Source organism: Bos javanicus, chromosome 18 (assembly GCF_032452875.1).
Source record: "Bos javanicus breed banteng chromosome 18, ARS-OSU_banteng_1.0, whole genome shotgun sequence".
In the NCBI taxonomy this organism is placed as follows: domain Eukaryota; kingdom Metazoa; phylum Chordata; class Mammalia; order Artiodactyla; family Bovidae; genus Bos; species Bos javanicus.
This window is the reverse complement of record NC_083885.1, coordinates 15,090,695-15,111,950: the sequence shown is the minus strand read 5'-3', so window position 1 is coordinate 15,111,950 and position 21,256 is coordinate 15,090,695. Positions and strand designations below refer to the sequence as shown.

Here is a 21,256-nt window from a genome sequence, read left to right as displayed (position 1 = left end):
ACGACTGAAGCGACTTAGCAGTAGCAGCAGCAGTTTAGTAATAACAGCTTTATTTTTTTTCTCAGAATCTCAAAGGCTTGTATTTTTTAAATACTCTAGTAATCTTCCTGAAGAAATATTCGGCATATTCTGCTCCATAGTGCTTAAAATGCAGGAAAGGACTAGATGATTTGAATTATTTAAAATTTTTAATCCTATAAATGTGGTAATCTTAAACATTGTTATGAACTATTTGGGATGCTTTTCTCCCCACCCCATCTCCAGATTGTCCACTGCCACCCACTTATTAAGATTTTGAATTTAATATATGAGAAAATAATTTCTTATTAAATAATAATTACAAATTGTGCAACATAAGCTTTCAGTGCTTCAAGAACGCAAATGCTTGGATCTAAGGGGGAAAAAAATAGCAACTCCTCAAAAGAAAAATTAGTGGCCTTAATGAAGTGGCCCTTAAAACTTTCAATAACATCCACCTATTTAGTGAGACTTAACTAGATAGCATATTGAAAAGCAGAGACATTACTTTGTCAACAAAGGTCCGTCTAGTCAAGGCTGTGGTTTTTCCAGTGGTCATGTATGGATGTGAGAGTTGGACTGTGAAGAAAGCTGAGCACCAAAGAATTGATGCTTTTGAACTGTGGGGTTGGAAAAGACTCTTGAGAGTCCCTTGGACTTCACGGAGATCAGTCCTGGGTGTTCTTTGGAGGGAATGATGCTAAAGCTGAAGCTCCAGTACTTTGGCCACCTCATGCGAAGAGTTGACTCATTGGAAAAGAGTCTGATGCTGGGAGGGATTGGGGGCAGGAGGAGAAGGGGACGACAGAGGATGAGATGGCTGGATGGCATCACTGACTTGATGGACATGAGTCTGAGTGAACTCCGGGAGTTGGTGATGGACAGGGAGGCCTGGCATGCTGTGATTAATGGGGTCGCAAAGAGTCAGACATGACTGAGCAACTGAACTGAACATGTTGCTGCTGAGTTGCATACTCTGAGACACTTTTCTAACGGGGTCTTTGAGGACTAAATGGTTGTCTTAGTGATGGGGAAATGTGTCTGAAAGGCAATGGGTTTCAATTTGTTTTTAAACTTTCAGGCATTATGACATTCTTGAAGACCGAGTTCCTTCAGGACTTATTGTTGACTACCAAAATCTGTTGACTCAATGTGAGGAGAGTTACAGGAAATTTTTAAACTTGAGAAGCAGTTTGTCAAATTGTAACTCTGATTCTGAGCAGGAAAACATCTCCATGGTGGAAGGGTTAAAGTTGTATTCAGAGATTGAACAGTTGAAACAAAAGCTAAAACTCATTGAGAATCCTTTGTTGAGGTATGTGTATTTTTGTTATTCTCAACTAGTCAGCATCTTTTCTAACCAGCTGTCTTACTGAGAACTGACAGGTCTGTTTGGTTTCTTTAAGATATGTATTTGGTTATCAGAAGAATTCTAATATACAAGCAAAAGGCATCCGTCCAAATGGCCGGAAGATCACCCATGTGGTCTCCTCCACCATGATGACTGGTCTGCTGCAGTCCCTGCTCAGGGATAGGCTTTGCCCAGAGCCTTGTAAGGAAGAAATAGAAATTCAGGTAAAAGGAGAGTTTCTTCTTCCAGTTGCTTTTTTCCATCTGATTCACCCTAGGCTTTCCTGAATTCTACAGGAAGTTTATAGGTGTTTCCCTGAGCTGATTTTCTGTGGAGTGGGAAGTAGTGAGAGTACTGCCTTTCCACAGCATTAGTCATCAGTCACGTACTGGGCTCGGTAGATAAATATACAGTTTTGGCTCCCTTTTCAAAATGAAACATGAAGGCACCTGGAGTAATACTCAGGTTGCATTTGAGGGGTGTGTATTTGCAATATGCTGTTGTTTTCTAGTTCCATAGTGACCCGTTGTCTGCTATAAATGCCTGCTATGAGGGTGACACTGTGATTGTCTGTCCTGGCCATTATGTGGTACATGGTGCCTTCTCCATTGCTGACTCCATTGAGTTGGAAGGTGAGTATGGAAGATGATACAACCAAACTCTCCTGCATGAGACACTTAAGAAACAGGAAATCACTGATCTTGTTGAAGCTCTAAGAATTTTATTTCAACCCAATTAATTTCAAATGAGTTGTCTGGAAACATTAAGGGTTTTTGAAGTGTATAGGTTATTGACTCAGTGTTTGAACAACATGAAGTATGAGTCTTTACAACATTATAAATGTTGGGAAGACAAAAATATAGAGGAACAACCACTAGGGAGAAACATAATTCCAGACTGTAGGTGCTTGATGAAAATGAATTAATTTCTAGAATAAAAAAAATTCCCAGCAATATTTTTTTTAAAGTTTACTATTTTTTAATTTGTTGTTTCCTCTTACTTCATGTATGTTGTAGATATATTGGTGCACGGTTTTTGTTTTAAATTTAGCTTATTTTTGTGAGAGATATAGGTCCAACTTGAAAGTAGACTGAAAATCTTCATCTTAATTATTTTAAGAACTTCTGAATATCACAACTTCTACAGTGTACTTTTGAGAATATTAGTGTTGAAAGAGTCTATTAAAAATAGCTTTTAGCTGTTATAATCTTACTGTACATTTAGAGTGATTCCTAAATTTAGGTTGCTTTACAGTAGTTCACCTTGGTCTTTTGTATTTCCATAGCTTGTCAAATTTAAAGGCACCTGTTCAACTATTTATCAAAACAACTTCAAGTCAGCAATAAAACTTGTAATGCAAAAAATCATATATCATTTTGGGATTGGTGCAGCTGTTCACAAACTGCTTAAGCTTTGTTCTTTATCTTGTCAAAACTTCTTAATAGAAGCTAGGCTGGGAGTTTAATATCCTGCTGTTCACCAATACATCACCTCACCCCCGTTTTTATTTTATGTATGTAATTTTTGTTCTGTTTCCTCTCCAACACTTGGTATATAACAGATGTGTGTTTTATAAATAACACATCTGCAGAATAAATCATAGCAATAAAAGCACTTAATTTTTTTGGCATAGTGCAAACAGCATTGATATTATAGATTATATGGTGGATAAGCATTCTTCCTAGATTGGTGAAGAAATTATAATGTAATTGTGCCAATGTGCCACAAATAAACAAGGCTTCCCTGATAGGTCAGTTGGTAAAGAATCCACCTGCAATGCAAGAGACCCCGGATCGATTTCTGGGTCAGAAAGATCCCCTGGAGAAGGATAGGCTACCCACTCCAGTATTCTTGGACTTCCCTTGTGGCTCAGCTGGTAAAGAATCTGCCTGCAATGCGGGAAACCTGGGTTTGGATCCCTGGGTTGGGAAGATCCCCTGGAGAAGGGAAAGGCTACCCACTCCAGTATTCTGGCCTGGAGAATTCCGTGGACTGTATAGTCCATGGGGTCGCAAAGAGTTGGAGACGACTGAGCGACTTTCACTTTCCCAGGTGGTGCTCGTGGTAAAGAATCCACCTGCCATTGCAGGAGATGCAAGAGATGAGAGTTCAATCCTTGGGTCAGAAAGATCCTCTGGTGTAGGAAATGGCACCCCACTCCAGTACGCTTGCCTGGAAAAGTCCACGGGCAGAGGAGCCTGGCAGGCAACAGTCCATGGGGTCACAAAGAGTCGGACACAACTGAGCAACTAAGCACATGAATAACCATATAGAATTCTGATAGTTAAGTGTAAGAATGGCTATAAATCTGTGAACATAGGGCATTTCTGAGAATCTGGGGAATCAGCTGGTATCTCTGGTGTGACTATATGGAGTAATTGTTCATGAGGTAGATTAAAGCTTATATGATAGCTTATCTGATCTATAGCTAACACTTATAACAAGTGATATATATTGAGTACCCACTATTTGCATGATATTAATAGTACTTGTAATAAGATTTTTCTTGTTTAGAAAATCTTCACTTAGGTGAAGGCTTTGTGTTTTAAACTGCTAGGATTATGTAACTTGTTTATATAATGTAACATGGCCATTCTTTTTATATTTTTAATTTTCTGATGATAAAAAGTTATTATTTTTAAAAATGTGCAAAGTACACATAGACACATAAAAAGAATCAGGGGAAAAAATCTACAATCTAGTCATCCAGAATACAGCATTAGTAGCATTCCCATGGGTGGAGCCCTCTTGCATTCTCTAGTGCCCCCACCCTCTTCAAATGTAGAAAACTTCAGAGATTTTGCCTGTTTAATGTTTTACTACTTTCATTTCCTCAAGCAAAGACTCAACGAGTCTTTGACATTAGGAAATGAGAGTTAATTCTTAAAGCTTTGTCTGTATAATTCTGGTTTATGATAGTCAGGCAAAGTTTTCTAGTTTTTGATACCCCGGTTTTTCATAAGCCCACTCAGAGGTCTACCTGCATTATTAGTTTGATTAAGATTTGTAGAGAACAATGTTTTTTATTGGTTAACAAGGTAGACCTATTTTTCCAATAGTTAAAACTGTTCTAAGCCAGTTTGTCAGATTTTAGGTCTATCTGGTTAAGAGAATATAAAAATGAGAAACTCTTGAGAAATGCTTATGCTTTTTCAAACCTAATTGCATTAGAATAATAGAATCTTTGGGTTGGGAAGTAAAAACTTATAAAGGCTAAATGCATGAAAGCCTGCTGACCCAGCTGTGAGTACTTAAGATTATTGTTATTTTTTAGTAGCAGTTTTATAAGTGAGTTTACTGCCGAAACTGGTATGAGATGACTGATAGGGGGTAGTCTTCCTGATATGCAGGCAGTTGTTAACAAATTGTATACCTTGGTAAAACTCAAGCTAGATACGTGGAGAAATAGATTTTATTAATTTTTTTAAAAGATTTTTCTTTTTTTGATGTGGACCTTTTTAAAAAAAAAGTCTTTATTGAATTGGTTGGAATATTGCTTGTTTTATGTTTTGGTTTGACCATGAGGCACGTGGGATCTTAGCTGTCCAACCAGGGATCTGACTTGCACCCCCTGCTTTGGAGTTCAGTTCAGTTCAGTCGCTCAGTTAAGGCAAAGTCTTAACCATGGAACCCCCAGGAAAGTCCCTCAATTTTAGTTACAGGTAACTGGGTTGACTGGTCTCAAATATCATTTGGAGTCATTTGAAATGAAGAAATGTGTCATAGAAATTTTGTGTTTAGACATTTCCCCTCCCCCATCCTAAATGTTCTTGCTCTCTTCCTTAGGATATGGTCTACCAGATGATATTGTGATAGAAAAGAAAGGCAAAGGAGACACTTTTGTGGATTGTACGGGTGCGGATATTAAAATCTCAAGCATGAAATTTGTTCAGCATGATGCCGTAGAAGGAATCTTGAGTAAATATCTGAATATTTCATTTATTATTTGTTCCTGGCTTTGAAGAAAAGCTTTATTTCACCTGGAAGATATAATTTAATGAAATACTACTTTTGAGTAGTATGAAAAGCTGGTTAATTATGTAGCTAGACAATTTAGGAAGCTTATTCTAAAGTGAAAAATAGTTCAATGTATTCTTGAAAATTTGTTAGTTTAATATTTGTTTCTGAGTGGTCATTTTTTTCTACTAGAACATTCCAATATGTGGTCTGTGTTCCTTGTATTTGATTTAGTCCTGGACTCAAACCAGCTATCTTCACATTGTGACAGTATTTGTTTCCTGGGACTTGTATCCCCTATTTTGAATTGGGCCTCCTTTTCTTCTCTCTTGTAAGACAGTTATGAAAGTTACTTTCATAATTTTTTTTTGTAATGAGAAGTGATTTTTGACATGATTTTGCATTTCTGAGGTCAAGTTATTCTTTTTTAAAAATAGCGCTTTTAGATTTTAGAAAATAGCTCAAAATAATCATTGTTTTTATAAAATAAGAATTCATAAATTCAGTAACAAAGTTTAAATGAGAATTATTTAGACTGTATCTAATATCAACTCTAGGCCATTTCTACCACTGTAAAAGATACATTACTTCTTAAAGCATTTGATCGCATGTTTTCATCACAGTCATTCACCGTGGCAAGACGACATTGGAAAACTGTGTACTGCAGTGTGAAACCACAGGAGTCACAGTACGAACTTCAGCAGAGTTTTTAATGAAGAACTCAGATTTATATGGTGCTAAGGTATGATCATCTCTTAGCCTTTTGGGGAGTAGCTTAGGTTTAAGTTCTAAATAGATAAATAAAATGTAGGACAAGATGTATATGCATACTTCTGTTCTCTTTCTTCAGAGAACTTTAGATACTTACATGCATTAAGTTGGCCAGACTCAACTATATAATGTTGTTCTTATTTAGCATTTTCAAAACAGATTATTAGGAAGACAGTAATGCATCTCACAGTTTCTCTGTCATACCTTTAAAAAAGAGGTTAGACTTTTTAAGTTGTAACTTTATAAGTGATGTAGTAATTGAGGCTTGTTTGCTATTTTTAAATCAAATTTTTATTTTGAGATAATTGTAGATTCACATTCTGTAGTAAGAAATACTACAGAAATAGCTTATACGTGTACCTTTTACCAGTTTCCTCTAATTGTAACGTCTTTCAAAACTATAGTACAGCATCACAACCAGGATAAAATTCAGTTAAGTTGAATATTTCCATCACTACAGGGATCCTTCATGTTGCTCTTTAAAGCTGTCTATGTGCCTCTCCTTCTGACCTTCTCCTTAATCACAGGCAAATGCTAATATGTTCTCCATTTCTGGTATTTCATCATTTCAAATATGTTATATAAATAGAATCATACAGTATATACCCTTTTGGAATTGGCTTTTTTCACTCAGCACAGTTCTCTGGATCTGTATAAGGTTGTTGCATTTACCAATAGGTTCTTTTTTTATTGCTAAGTGGTATTCCGTGTATGATTGTTCCACACTTTTAACTGTTCACTTGTTGAAGAACATCTGTTGTCTCTAGTTTGGGGATTTTGTAAGTAAAGCTACTGTACACATTGGTGTACAGGTTTTTGTGTGAACATCATTCTCATTTCTCTGGGGTAGATGCCTAGGAGTATAGTTGCAGGACGTGTGGTTAGTTGTGTGCTTACTTTTTTTAAGAAACTGCCAAACTGTTTTCCAGATTAGTTGTACCGTTTTACATTCCCACTAACAAAATCTGAATGATCCAGTTTGGTATTTTTGATCCAATTTTTTGTATTGGATCCAATTTTTGGTTTGGTATTATGGATCCAATGATCCATATTTGGTATTTTCACTACTTCTTAATTTTAGCTATTTTGATAGGTGTGTTTTAATTTGTATTTCCCTAGTGGTTGATGATGATGAACATTTTTTCATATGCTTTTTTGCCATCCTTACCTTCAGTGAAAAATTCATGACTTTTGTCCTTTTTTTTTTTTTTTTTTTTTACTATAGAGCTTTGAGAGTTCTTTATAAATTCTAGATATGAATCCTCAGTTGGGTACATCATTTACAGATGTGCTAGTGTATAGCTTGTTTTTTCATTGTTTTCATGAGGGTTTTACAGACAGAGCAAAATTTTAAAATTTGATGAAGCCCAGTTTATCACTTTTTCCTTTTAGGTGTTAAGAACTCTTTGTCTAGCCCTAGGGTGCGAAGATTTCTCCTGTTTTTGTGCCAGTACCATACTGTTTTGATTATTGTATCTTTGTAGTGTAGCTTGAGAAGAGGGAACCTGGGACCTCTTGTTTTGTTGTTCTTTCTCAAGATTGTTTTGGCTATTTGGGGTCTTTTGTGTTTCCATACAAATTTTAGAATTATTCTAGTTCTGTGGAAAATGCCATTGGTGTTTTGATAGGAATTGCTTTGAATATGTAGATTGTGTGGAGTGGTATGGTCATTTTAACAGTATTCTTCCAATCCACTAGCACAGTATATCTTTCCATCTATTTGTGTCATCTTTGATTTCTTTCATCAGTTTCTTACGTTTTCTGAGTGCAGCTTTGTTTTTTTTCTTGGCCATGCCACACATCATATGGGATCTTAGTTCCCTGTCCAGGGATTGACCCCACACACCCTACAGTGAGTGCAGAGTCTTCACCACTGGACTACCAGGGAAGTCTTGTTAAATATACAGGCTTTTTACCTCCTTAATTAGATTTAGTCCTAGGTATTCTTTTTGATGTGATTGTAAATTGGATAGTTTTTTAAATTCCTCTTTCTGATAATTAGTGTATGGAAAGGTAACAGATTTCTGTATGTTAATTTTGTATTCTGCAATTTTACCAAATTCATGATGAGTTCTAATAGGATTTTGGTGATGTCTTTAGGATTTTTGATGGATAGTTTCATGTCATCTGAAAACAGTGATGGTTTTACTTCTTTCCTATTTGAATTTCTTTTATCTTTTGTCTGATTGCTGTGGTTAGACTTTCAGTACCACATTCAATAATAATGACAAGAATGGGCATCCTTGTCATGTTTTCCTGATGTTATAGAAAATACTTTCAGCTTCTCACCATTGAGTATGGTATTAGCTGTAAATCATTCATTATATTGATATATATTCCATTAATGGACACTTTGTTGAGAATCCATAAATGGATATTGAATTCTGTCCAAAATTTTCTTTGCAGGAACTGAGATGATCAAATGGTTTTTTTATTCTTTCATTTGTTAATATGTTGTGTCATGTTGATTGATTTGCAGATATTGAACTATCTCTGTATCTCTAGGTTAATCCCACTTGATCATAGCATATGATCCTTTTAATGTATTGTTAGATTCTATCTGCTAATATTTTGTTGAGGATTTTTTCAAGAATATTGGCCTGTGATTTGTGTGTGTGTGTTGTCTGTTTCTGGTTTTGATATCAGGGTGATGGTGGCCTCATGGATGAGTTTGGGAATGTACCTCTTCAATTTTGGGGGATAATTTAAGAAGGATAGATGTAAACTCTTCTTTGTATGTTTGGTAGAATTCGCCTGTGAAGATGTCTGGTCCTGGACATTTGTTTGCTGAGAGCTTTTTAAATTACTGATTCAATTTCATTACTGGTAATTGATCTGTTCATATTTTCTATTTATTCCTGATTTGGTCTTTAAAGATTGTACGTTTCTAGAGATTTATCTATTACTTCTCGGTTGTCCGTTTTATTGGCATATAATTGTTCCTTGTAGTCTTAAATGGTCCTTTGTATTTCTGTGGTATCAGTTGTAACTTGTCCTCTTTCATTTCTGGTTTTATTTGGGCCCTCTCTCTTTTTCCTTTGTGAGTCTGGCTCAAGGTTCATCAATTTTGTTTATATTTTCAAAGAACCAACTCTTGAGTTCATTGAACTTTTCTATTATTTTTCAGTCTCTACTTCATTTATTTATACTCTGATCTTTGTTATTTATCTCCTTATCCTGACTTTGGAGTTTCTTTGTTCTTTTTCTAGTTCCTTTAACATTATGTTGTTTATCTGAGATCTTTCTTGTTTTCTGAGGTAGGCTTGTTTCACTGTAAACTTGTCCCTTAGAACTGCTTTTGCTGCATTCCATAGATTTTGGATCATTGTGTTTTTATTTTCATCATTGTGTTTTGGATCATTTCTGTTTTCTTCTGTCTCCAGGTATATTTTTATTTCTTCAGTGACCCATTGTTTGTTTAGTATCATGCTGTTTAGCTTGTACATGTTTGTGTTTTTTGCAGTCTTTTTTCTTGTAGTTGATTTCTAGTCTCATACCATTGTGATCAGAAAAGGTGCTTGATAGGATTTCAGTTTTCTAGAATTTTGAGATTTTTTTTCTGGCTGTAGAATTGCCATATGCACGTGTAAAGGATGTCGTCTTCTTTGGATGGAATGGTATTTATTAAGTCCATCTGGCCAGTGTTTCCTTATTGATTTTCTCTCTAGATGTTGTATCCATTGAGGAGGTGTTAAGTAGTCTACTATGATTGTATTACTGTTAGTTTCTTTATATTCTCCTGTGTCAGTGCATACATATTTACAATTGATATATCTTCTTGTTGGGTCTACTCCTTTATATTTATGTCATTTCCTTTGTTATCTCTTGTTACAGTTTCTGTGTTCAAGTCTATTTTGTTTGGTATAAGTATTGCTATCCCAGTTTTCTTTTCATTTGCATGGAGTACCATTTTTCAGTCGTTCATTTTCAGTTTGTGTGTCTTTAGATCTGAAGTAGTTTCTTGTAGACAATATGTATACATGGGTCTTATTTTATATCCATTCAGCTATTCTGTGTCTTAATTGGAGTATTTAGTTCATTGGAAGGACTGATGCTGAAGCTGAAGCTCCAGTACTTTGGCCACCTCATGCGAAGAGCTGACTCATTGGAAAAGACTCTGATGCTGGGAGGGATTGGGGGCAGGAGGAGAAGGGGACGACAGAGAATGAGATGGCTGGATGGCATCACTGACTTGATGGACGTGAGTCTGGGTGAACTCTGGGAGTTGGTGATGGACAGGGAGGCCTGGCGTGCTGTGATTCATGGGGTCGCAAAGAGTCGGACACAACTGAGCGACTGAACTGAACTGAGTCCATTTACATTGAAAGTATTGATACAGATATATTTATTATCATTTTGTTCATCGTTTGGGGGTTGTTTTTGTAGTTCTTTATTGTTCCTTTCGTTCCTTTTGTTCTCTTCCCTTATGATTTGATGACTGTCTTTGCTGTTTGGATTCCTTTCTCTTTTTGTGTGTCTATTATAGATTTTTGGTTCGTTGTTACAGTGAGATTTATATATATATATCAACTTTTATGTATATGTGATTATTTTAAGTCAGCCCTGGGATTTCTTTGGAAGGAATGATGCTAAAGCTGAAACTCCAATACTTTGGCCACCTCATGCGAAGAGCTGACTCATTGGAAAAGACTCTGATGCTGGGAGGGATTGGGGGCAGGAGGAGAAGGGGACGACAGAGGATGAGATGGCTGGATGGCATCACTGACTCGATGGACGTGAGTCTGGGTGAACTCTGGGAGTTGGTGATGGACAGAAAGGCCTGGCATGCTGCGATTCACGGGGTCGCAAAGAGTCGGACACGACTGAGCGACTGAACTGAACTGAATCTCAATTTCAAATATATTTTTTAACAACCCTGCAATTTTACTCCCCTGCCCCTACAGTTACTGTTTTTTGACATTTTATTTTACATCCTTTTGTATATCCCTTAACTACTTATTGTACATATAGATGATTTTACTATATCTTTTAATCTTCCTGTGAGCTTTGTACATGGTTGATTTACTACTTTTACTGTATAGCTGCTTTTATCAATCAATGAGCTTTTCCTTTCATAATTTCCATGTTTCTAGTTGTGACCTTTTCTTGTTTGCTTAGAGAATTCCATTTGAGATTTCTTGCAAAGCTGGTTCTGTGGTACTGAATGCTTTTAGTTTTTGCTTTACTTTTGATCTCTCCATCAAATCTGAATGAAAGCCTTGCTGGATAAAGTATTCTCTCTTTTTTCAACATAGTATATAATTCATTCTATGTGAAATGTCCAGGATAGCCACATCTATATGCATTAAAAGTAAAGTAGTGGTTGCCTAGGGCTGGGCTTAGAGTGGGGAAGAGGGGATTAGAGTAATAGCTGAAGGGTACAGGGTCTTGTACTAAGATGATGAAAGTGTTTTAATGTTGATTCTGGTAATGGTTGAACAACTCTGTGAATATACTAAAAACTATTGAATGGTACATTAAACTTAACTGGGTGAATTGCATGGTATGTGAGTTGTATCTCAGTAAAAAGGGAGTGATGCAGCCAGGATGGTGGGATGCCTCCTTTGGGCTCCAGTTTTCTCCTTAACCCCCTCTTAACTTCACTGTCCCTGCAGGGTATCTTCCTTCCCACCACATTTCAGGCCAGGAGTGTCTTGATCTGTCCCTGGCCATCCCTGTTGCCTTTCTCTTTTGGGCGGACCATGAAGTATGCTGGCCTTTTTATCAGCTGGTGTCCAATATGGGGATTTCTTTTTTGTTTGTTTATTCAAGCATAGTTGATATATTACAATATTGGGTTAGTCTCAGGTATACAGCAAAATGATTCTGTTACAACATATATATGTATATATATATTTTTCAGATTATTTTCACAGATAGTATTCTTGATTTTAGTTTTTTCCCTTTTATCACTTTAAATATATTGTGCCCTCTGGCTTTCAGAGTTTCTGCTGGAAAGTCAGCTGATAGCCTATGGGAGTTCTGTTGTATATAACTTGATGCTTTTCCCTTGCTGCTTTTTTCTGTTTTAAAATTGTATTTATTTTTTGGTTGTGCTGGATCTTTGTTGCTGCTGACAGACTTTCTCTAGTTATGGCGAGTGAGGGCTGCTCTTCATTATGGTCTGCGGGCTTCTCATTGCAGCGCCTTCTCTATTGCAGAGCACAGGCCTTAAGCACTTGGACGTCAGTGGTTGCAGCAGACAGGCTCAGTAGTTGTGGTGCATGGGCTTAGTTGCTCCACAGCACGTGGGATCTTCCTGGACCAGGGATCAAACCTGTGTCTCCTTCATTGGTGGGCGGATTCCTAACCACTGAACCACCAGAGAGTCCTCCCTTGCTACTCTTAATATTCTTTCTTTAATTTTGCCATTTTAATTATAATATGTGTTGATATAGTCCTCTTTGGTTTGATCCTATTTGGGACTCTCTCTGTTTCCTGGACCTAGATTTTTGTTCCTTTGATTAGGGCAGTTTTCAGCTTTTATGTCCTTAAGTGTGTTCTCTGCCCTTTTCTCTTGGTGTTCTCCTGGATCCTTACAATGTGAATGTTCTCCCACAAGCCACTTAAGCTGTCTTCATTTCTTTTCATTCTTTTTTTCTGTTCAGCTTCAGCGATTTCTATCTCTTTTCCATATTGTGATTTGTTTCTCTGCATCATTTAATCTACTATTGATTTCTTCTAGTGTATTTTTCATTTCAGTTATTGCATTTAATCTCTGTTTGGTTCTTTTTTATAAGTTCTAAGTCCTTGTTAAATTCATTGTATTCATCCAGTTTTCTCCAGAGTTCTTCGATCATATTTTGATCATTACCTTGAACTCTTTATCAGGTAGATTGCCTATGGGATTTTTGTCTTGTTTCTTTTTTTGGAACATGTTCCTCTGCACCTCATTTTGCCTAATTCCTGTTTGTGGGTTGTCTACCTTGGTGGAACTTGACTGTACTGGGTCTCCACCCTTTCTATTTGTCTCTTTGCGGTTCCTTCTTTGTAACTTTAATAGTGGGAAATATTTTCTGCTAGTTACCAAGTTGTTCTCATTGGTAGTCCCTTTGATAAATAGTTTATTTTTGGTGTGCCTCTTGGGGGAGGTGCTCAGGGTCTTCCCACTTCACCATCTTTGCCACCAGTCTAACTATAGGGCTTTTTTGTAAATATTCTTTATCAAATTAAAGAAGTTGTCCTCTATTTCTGTTTTCTGAGAATTTTCATAGTGAATTTGTGTTCAGTCAGTTCAGTTGCTCAGTCATGTCCGACTCTGCAACCCCATGAACGCCAGGCCTCCCTGTCCATCACCAACTCTCGGAGTCCACCCAAACCCATGTCCATTGAGTTGGTGATGCCATCCAACCATCTCGTCCTCTGTTGTCCCCTTCTCCTCCTGCCCTCAATCTTTCCCAGCATCAGGGTCTTTTCCAATGAGTCAGCTCTTCACATGAGGTGGCCAAAGTATTGGAGTTTCAGCTTCTCATCAGTCCTTCGAATGAATACCCAGGGCTGATCTCCTTTAGGATGGGCTGATTGGATCTCCTTGCTGTCCAAGGGACTCTCAAGAGTCCAAGAAGACTCAAGAGTCTTCTCCAACACCACAGTTCAAAAGCATCAATTCTTCGGTGCTCAGCTTTCTTTATAGTCCAACTCTCACATCCATACATGACCACTGGAAAAACCATAGCAAAGAGATGGGAATACCAGATCACCTGACCTGCCTCTTGAGAAATCTGTATGCAGGTCAGGAAGCAGCAGTTAGAACTGGACATGGAACAACAGACTGGTTCCAAATAGGAAAAGGAGTATGTCAAGGCTGTATATTGTCACTCTGCTTATTTAACTTATATGCAGGGTACATCATGAGAAACACTGGGCTGGAGGAAGCACAAGCTGGAATCAAGATTGCTGGGAGAAATATCAATAACCTTAGATATGCAGATGACACCACCCTTATGGCAGAAAGTGAAGAACTAAAGAGCCTCTTGTTGAAAATGAAAAAGGAGAGTGAAAAAGTTGGCCTAAAGCTCAATATTCAGAAAACTAAGATCATGGCATCTGGTCCCATCACTTCATGGCAAATAGATGGGGAAACAGTGGAAACAGTGGCTGACTTTATTTTTCTGGACTCCAAAATCACTGCAGATGGTGACTGCAGCCATGAAATTAAAAGACGCTTACTCCTTGGAAGGAAAGTTATGACCAACCTAGACAGCATATTAAAAAGCAGAGACATCACTTTGCCAACAAAGGTCCGTCTAGTGAAGGCTATGGTTTTTCCAGTGGTCATGAATGGATGTGAGAGTTGGACTATAAAGAAAGCTGAGCACCAAAGAATTGATGCTTTTGAATTGTGGTGTTGGAGAAGACTCTTGAGAGTCCCTTGGACTGCAAGGAGCTCCAACCAGGCCATCCTAAAGGAGATCAGTCCTGGGTGTTCATTGGAAGGAATGATGTTGAAGTGTTGACTTTTGTCAAATGCTATTCACTTTCTTTCATCTTAGAATGTCTTAATTTCTCTTTATTCCTAATGAATATTTTCACTGGGTATAGGATTCTCAATTGACAACTCTTTTCTGCTAGCTCTTTTGAACAATACTGTGCCACTCTCTTCTGGCCTCCATGGTTCCTGATGAGAAATCCTCTTTACTTGAATTTTTTCTCTAATTGATAAGACATTATTTTTCTTTGACTGCTTTCAGGATAACTTTTCCTTTCTTCCCTTTCCTTTTGGCCTTAAGCTATTATAAGTTTAATTATGATGTACCTTGAAATGGATTTCTTTGAGTTTATCCTGTTTTCTCAGATTTTCAAATCTGTAAATTTAATGTCTCTTGCCAAATTTGGGACGTTTTAGCTATTTTATTCTTTGATTTTTCTTTTTTTAGCTTCACCCTCCTTCTCTTCTATGACTGATAACAAAAATTTTAGATCCTTTGTTATTGTCCTATAGGTCCCTAAGGTTCCATTCTTTTTTCCTTTTTCAGATTGTTTCCTCTCTATCAGACTAGATGATTTCTATTGTTCTGTCTTCCATTTCACTGATTCTTTCCTCTATTCTTTTCCTTTATGCTGCTGTGCCCATCCACTGAGCTTTTTATTTCAGTTATAGTATTTCTCAGTTCTGAAATTTCCATTTGGTTCTTTATATCTTCTATTTCTTTGACGAGACTTTCTATTTTCTTATTCAGTCTTCTGTTTTTCATTTAAGTATATAATAATTGCTCACTGAAATAATTGGCTGCTTTAAAATCCTTATCAGCTAATTCCATCATCTCTGACATCTTGGTTTTAGTTTGTATTGATTACCTTTTATTAAGTTGACATCTTCTTGGCACTTGATATGACAAGTGATTTTCAACTGAAACCTGGATGTTTTGTATTATATTATTAGAATCTACATCTTCTGTCTTAGGTAGGCTTCTCTTACACTACTACAGGAGGGAATGGGGTAAAGGCTACTGCATTATTACTACCAGGTCTCTAAGTTCCCCATTTGGCCTCCATTGGTATCCAAGTTAAGTGAGAAAGCTCCTTGTTACTGGTGGGCGGGTGTAAGAATTCTAGTTTCTTACATGTCTCCACTGACACTCTGGCACATGGCAGTGGGCTTATTACCACTGGCAATGATGAAAATCTAGACCCCCCCCACTGGGCCTGCTCTGACCCCACTCCAGTAGGGAATGGGTGCAACATCTTGTTATCAGTTGACGGCATGAGTCCAGGCCCTATATGGAGTCTCCATGAGGGTGAGGGACTTGTTACCAGCTAGTGGGGATGAAAATCTTTGGCTTTAAGTGATACTACCTCTGTGTGAGTATTGGGGTACCTAGTCACAGCCTTGAGAGGGTAGAAGTCTAGGCTCTCCCTTGGCACTTGCCAGCATGGATGAAGTTTTCTGTCCTTTGAGGCTGGCCTAGTCCTTTGGGTAGAGAGAGTGGGATTTGGGGGAGGCTTTTCTGGTCTGTGTCTGATGTTTATGGATTGCCAGCTTCTTTAGTTTCATGTCTGGAAATGTGAGGCAAAAAGAAAACCCAGTCTAACTAGGTTGGTGTCATTTCTCAGGGGTTGAAGTGTCTAGGTGGTCTGGCTCCTTTATTCCACTTTTCAATTGTATTATGTTTGTTTTATATATAATGTCCATGATTTTTACTTGTACCATCATCTTAGAAGAGGCAGCCTTTTCAGTTTCTTTATAGTTATTAAATATCTGTTCAGTTCCATAATATATTTTGAAAATGATTGTCCCAGTTACTAGGTGACTGCTGGCTTAAGTTGTTCTTTTCAGGTTTTATATGATTCCTGATAATTTGATATTTAAACTGTTTTATTGTGTATGTATTTTTAATGTTATTGCCCATAAATCTATTTCTGTATATAGCTACAAACTGAAAGTCTTAGCTGAAGGCCCATTTCACAGATCTTACGATTTCTACAGAGAGTTAGATTGGTGTGTAGTGACCATGCCCCTACATATCCGTAATCTCTAAGGGGAAGTAATAATAACTATTTTCTCATGGTACACTACCATTCCTAGGGAAACAGCTCAACATACACTCAATAGATGTGTCATAAATGGTTAATTGCAACTCTTCTTCTAGGATATTGTGTATGAAATTATTCTAAAAGTGAATTTTTAAATAATCATAGAGGTTTGAGTGAACATTTTTACTTACTAGAATACCTAGCATAGTGTCAGGAAATAAATTATTCCATTACTGTTACTTTTTTTTGTTGGTTGGTACCATTTGGTGCCAAGGGACAATATGAGAGAACTGGGCTGTGCATGGATTATTCTGGTTACTGTTAGGGTATAAATAGGACATTTGAATTAGCTACTAATTTAACATGTGTAGTAGTGGGGAGCATTAGTTATTTTAATTCACAGAAATGATTTTCAAGTTATGTTGGGATATTCTTGAACTGGTGTGCTTTTCAAAATATAGAGCCTTATTTCTATCTACAGTTTAACAATATTTTACTAGATTTGAACACTGTTCTCCAACTAATTGATTATATATAAAAGAATGGTTATTTGTAATATGTGCTTCTTTCAGTGTAATTGTTAACTGACATTTTTTGGGCAGAATCAGAAAACTGATTTGTCCAGAAGGAAAGAGTGAATTAGTAATCAAGTGTTGAAACTCTTAGCCATTGTCTTGTGTGTGTGTGTGTGTGTGTGTGTGTCTGTATGGTATCTGAATATGATAAATGATAGACAACTTGCTGGAAATTAAGCAAATGGAAATGTTGATTAGAAATACTTAATAAAACTTTCTATAATACACTTTATATTTGTGCTACTTTAAAGGCTAAGAAGTGATAAGCCTTCTTTTATAGTCCTGCCTATTTAAAACTGACTGTGATTAAAATGTAATTTGTAGGGTGCTGGTATAGAAATATATCCTGGGAGTAAGTGCACTCTGAGTGATAACGGGATCCATCACTGCAAGGAAGGGATCCTCATTAAGGTGAGCCCCTGCTGAGACACCCTCTTTCCAAAGGGTAGAATTTAGGTTTTAGAATTTTAAATTTAGAATTTAGGTTTTACCTAAGAAACAGTTATGTTTTATGAAATTCCCATGTTATTTCTGTTTTCTGTTTTAAAAAGCATAAACAGTGTATAAATTTTAATGATATCAATAGTTGGTGGTTGAAAGTCTCTTATGAATACTTTGCTGCCCCATAGCTCTGCAAAAAGAGCAGAGGAATGCTGTGTCATTCACAGCTCAGATTGTGCTACCACATATTAATAAGCATAGCTTTCTATTTTACTTTTAGAATAGCCTGAAAAAAGTGAGATTTTTAAAACAGGCAGTGTTGAATGTGACGGTTCCTTGAAACATTTTTTTCAATGTCACAGGACTTCTTAGATGAACATTATGACATTCCCAAAATATCCATGGTGAATAATGTCATACATAATAATGAAGGTTATGGTGTTGTCTTGGTGAAACCTACAATTTTCTCTGATCTGCAAGAAGATGCCCAAGATGAAACTGAAGGTATGGTATATTTAGTAATTTTCTAAATAAAATCTCGACCTAGTTTATTTCAGCATTAAGCTCTGATTAAAGATAGAAATCTTCTACTTAAAAAAAGATAACTAGCATACACTTAGGCACAGAGATAGAGAACTTGGTAAAGCTATAATATGGAGTCTAGGTGTGAAAGAAACTTTCAAAGTCAGCTGGTCAAAGCCTTGATGTGTGGTTTCTGTAGTCCTGCAGTTCCCTTCTCATGTTCGGTTTTCTCTAAATTTATAAAATAAGGATGGGCATACACTAGCAATGGAGGCTATTGCTAACAAATCCTGTTAGCATTTAAGGATGGAGGCAGGAAAATGAATATTCCAGGTTGAAAACTGCATTTGACTGGAGGGGATCATAGAGTTTGCCTCTATTTTTTATTTGTAAAAGTAAATGTCTCCCTGACAGCTGTCTTTCTTGGCAGCAAAGCTGAGCTAACTCAGTTGGAAATTCTTGAATTTTTTTTTTCATTTATTTATTTATTTTAATTGGAGGCTAATTACTTTAGATTATTGTGGTGGTTTTTGCCATACATTCACATGAATCAGCCATGGGTGTACATGTGTTCCCCATCCTGAACCCCCCTCCCACCTCCCTCCCCATCCCATCCCTCAGGGTCATCCCAGTGCACCAGCCCTGAGCACCCTGTCTCATGCATCAAACCTGGACTGGCGATGTATTTCACATATAATATACATGTTTCAATGCTGTTCTCTCAAATCATCCCACCCTCGCCTTCTCCCAGAGTCCAAAAGACTGTTCTTTACATCTGTATCTCTTTTGCTGTCTCATATATAGGGTCATCGTTACCATCTTTCTAAATTCCATATGTATGCATTAATATACTATATTGGTGTTTTTCTTTCTGACTTACTTCACTCTGTATAATAGGCTCCAGTTTCATCCACCTCATTAGAACTTATTCAAATGCATTCTTTTTAATAGCTGAGTAATATTCCATTGTGTATATGTACCACAGCTTTCTTATCCATTCCTCTGCTGATAGACATCTAGGTTGCTTCCATGTCCTGGCTATTGTAAACAGTGCTGTGATGAACATTGGGGTACACATGTCTGTTTCAATTCTGGTTTCCTCGGTCTGTATGCCCAGCAGTGGGTCTGCTGGGTCGTGTGGCAGTTCTGTTTCCAGTTTTTTAAGGAATCTCCACACTGTTCTCCATAGTGGCTGTACTAGTTTGCACTCCCATCAACAGTGTAAGAGGGTTCCCTTTTCTCTGCACCCTCTCCAGCATTTATTGTTTGTAGACTTTTTGATAGCAGCCATTCTGACCAGCGTGAGATGGTACCTCATTGTGGTTCTGATTTGCAGGAAATTCTTGAATTCCAAGCCATGACCCAGATCACTATGAAATCTCAGCCATGCAGAATTATGCCTTGGCATGGGTGAGGAACATTTAAAGGATGATGAGTAGTCCTTCTCATCCTTCAAGGTCCACTCCAGCTATCTGTTCTTTTTCTCCTCATAGTTCTATAGGTCAGAAGTTAAGGTGAGCTTGGCTGGGTTATCTGCTTAGGGTCTCACAAGGGTGAAAGTGAAGTATCAGCTGGACAGGGTCCTTATCTGAAATCTCTGGGAGAGAATCTGCTTCCAAATTCCTTATGTGTTGGCAGAATCAATTTCCTTGAGGTTGTAGGACAGAGATCTCTTTTTTTTAATTGTTGTTGCCAGCTGTTGGCTAGGGGTTGCTCTCAGCTCTTAGGGATCACTCTTGGGTTATTGCCCCATGACCCCCTCCATTTCAGCAACAGAGGACCTCCCTCAGAGCAAATCTCTCACGCTTCAAATCTTTCTCACGCTTTAAATCTCTTTATGCTTTCTTCTTCATCATCCAGCCAGGGAAAGCCTTGCTGTTAAAGGATTCATATGATTAGGTTAGGAATACCTGAGTTATATCCTTTTCTTAAGGTCTGATAAGTAACCTTATCTGCAAGGTCCTTTTACCATTTAACAGTCGTAAAAGTAACAAGGGGCAGGCATCACAGGGCCATCTAGAATTCTGCCTATCATAGGCAATCACTTATAAAGCTGCTAAATTGGGAGTTCCTTTAGGGAAACTAAAGTACTAGTACTGTCCTGTTTATCTTTGTATCTAGCTTCTAATACAGTGCTTGTAAATATCCAGGAGAGGTCTGTTGAATGAATGAGATCTAGGATAAAAAGAGAAAATTCGAAGTTGGTAATCATACAACTGTATGAGAGTCAGGAAAGCTTGACAATTAATACAACTGCTTGTTGAGACACTATGGCAGAGAGTTTGGAAAGTCCAGTCAAATGACACAGGACCCCTTGACAGAAAAAACTTGAAAGCTGTGATAGACTGTAGAAATACATGTTTTAGTTGGGGTGGTTTGTATATTTAACTCAATTTTTATAATTTTTTTTTCCAGAAAATAAAGCACTTAAAGTTCAGACAAGTGGAGAGGCAGATGTAGCTGAAAGAGTGGATCTGGAAGAGCTGATTCAATGTGCAACTGGTAAAATGGAGCTTTATGCGAGAGCTGAGCTTTCTGAGCAAGTTGAAGGCAATTGTGAAATTGTAAATGAACTAGTTGCTGCCTCCACACAAAAAGGCCAGATGAAGAAGAAAAGGTTGAGTGAACTGGGGATCACACAAGCTGATGACAACTTAATGTCACAGGAGATGTTTGTTTCAATTGTGGGGAACCAGTTCAAGTGGAATGGGAAAGGGAGTTTTGGCACATTTCTTTTCTGACCACTGTGATGTAAATAGATAGCAAAATATTGAATTTTGCACGTTGCCCCCAAGAATCACTGCTGCTATCATACTTTGCTTCATGTCTATATTTTGTATCTGATATATTCAGTTGGATTTGAGTGAAATGTAGCTTTATTTCTCTCGGCAAGTGTTGCACGTAAAACACTCTCTCTCTGTTTAATAAAGTCATAAAACAAAATAGAAAACATTTGGAGATTCGTATCCAGAAAGTCTTGCTTTCTCAAATACATAGTTCCCACATTAAGTCTATTAATAACTTTCTAGTATAAATATACTTTAGCACTTCAAAGATGAGGAAGAAAGGCAGAGAATGCCAGGTGCGTGCACAAAAACATAGTGTATCAAGATGCAGTATTCTTATAGTTGTCTTTTTAATCCCAGTT

General features: G+C 37.3%; 1 protein-coding gene across 2 annotated transcripts in view; it reads left to right on the top strand.

The window, feature by feature from the left end:
- SHCBP1 (SHC binding and spindle associated 1) overlaps positions 1 to 20,920 on the top strand; it is a 36,194-nt gene extending 15,274 nt beyond the window's left edge. For both annotated transcript variants that reach the window (XM_061387077.1, XM_061387078.1), the window contains 8 exons: positions 1,100 to 1,333; positions 1,425 to 1,593; positions 1,881 to 2,001; positions 5,156 to 5,287; positions 5,950 to 6,068; positions 17,470 to 17,556; positions 17,949 to 18,090; positions 20,524 to 20,920. In XM_061387077.1, the coding sequence (XP_061243061.1) occupies positions 1,100 to 1,333; positions 1,425 to 1,593; positions 1,881 to 2,001; positions 5,156 to 5,287; positions 5,950 to 6,068; positions 17,470 to 17,556; positions 17,949 to 18,090; positions 20,524 to 20,849 (1,330 nt within the window). In that variant the 3' untranslated portion in view covers positions 20,850 to 20,920. The remainder of the gene's footprint in view (positions 1 to 1,099; positions 1,334 to 1,424; positions 1,594 to 1,880; positions 2,002 to 5,155; positions 5,288 to 5,949; positions 6,069 to 17,469; positions 17,557 to 17,948; positions 18,091 to 20,523) is intronic.
- The last annotated feature ends 336 nt before the right edge of the window (positions 20,921 to 21,256 follow it).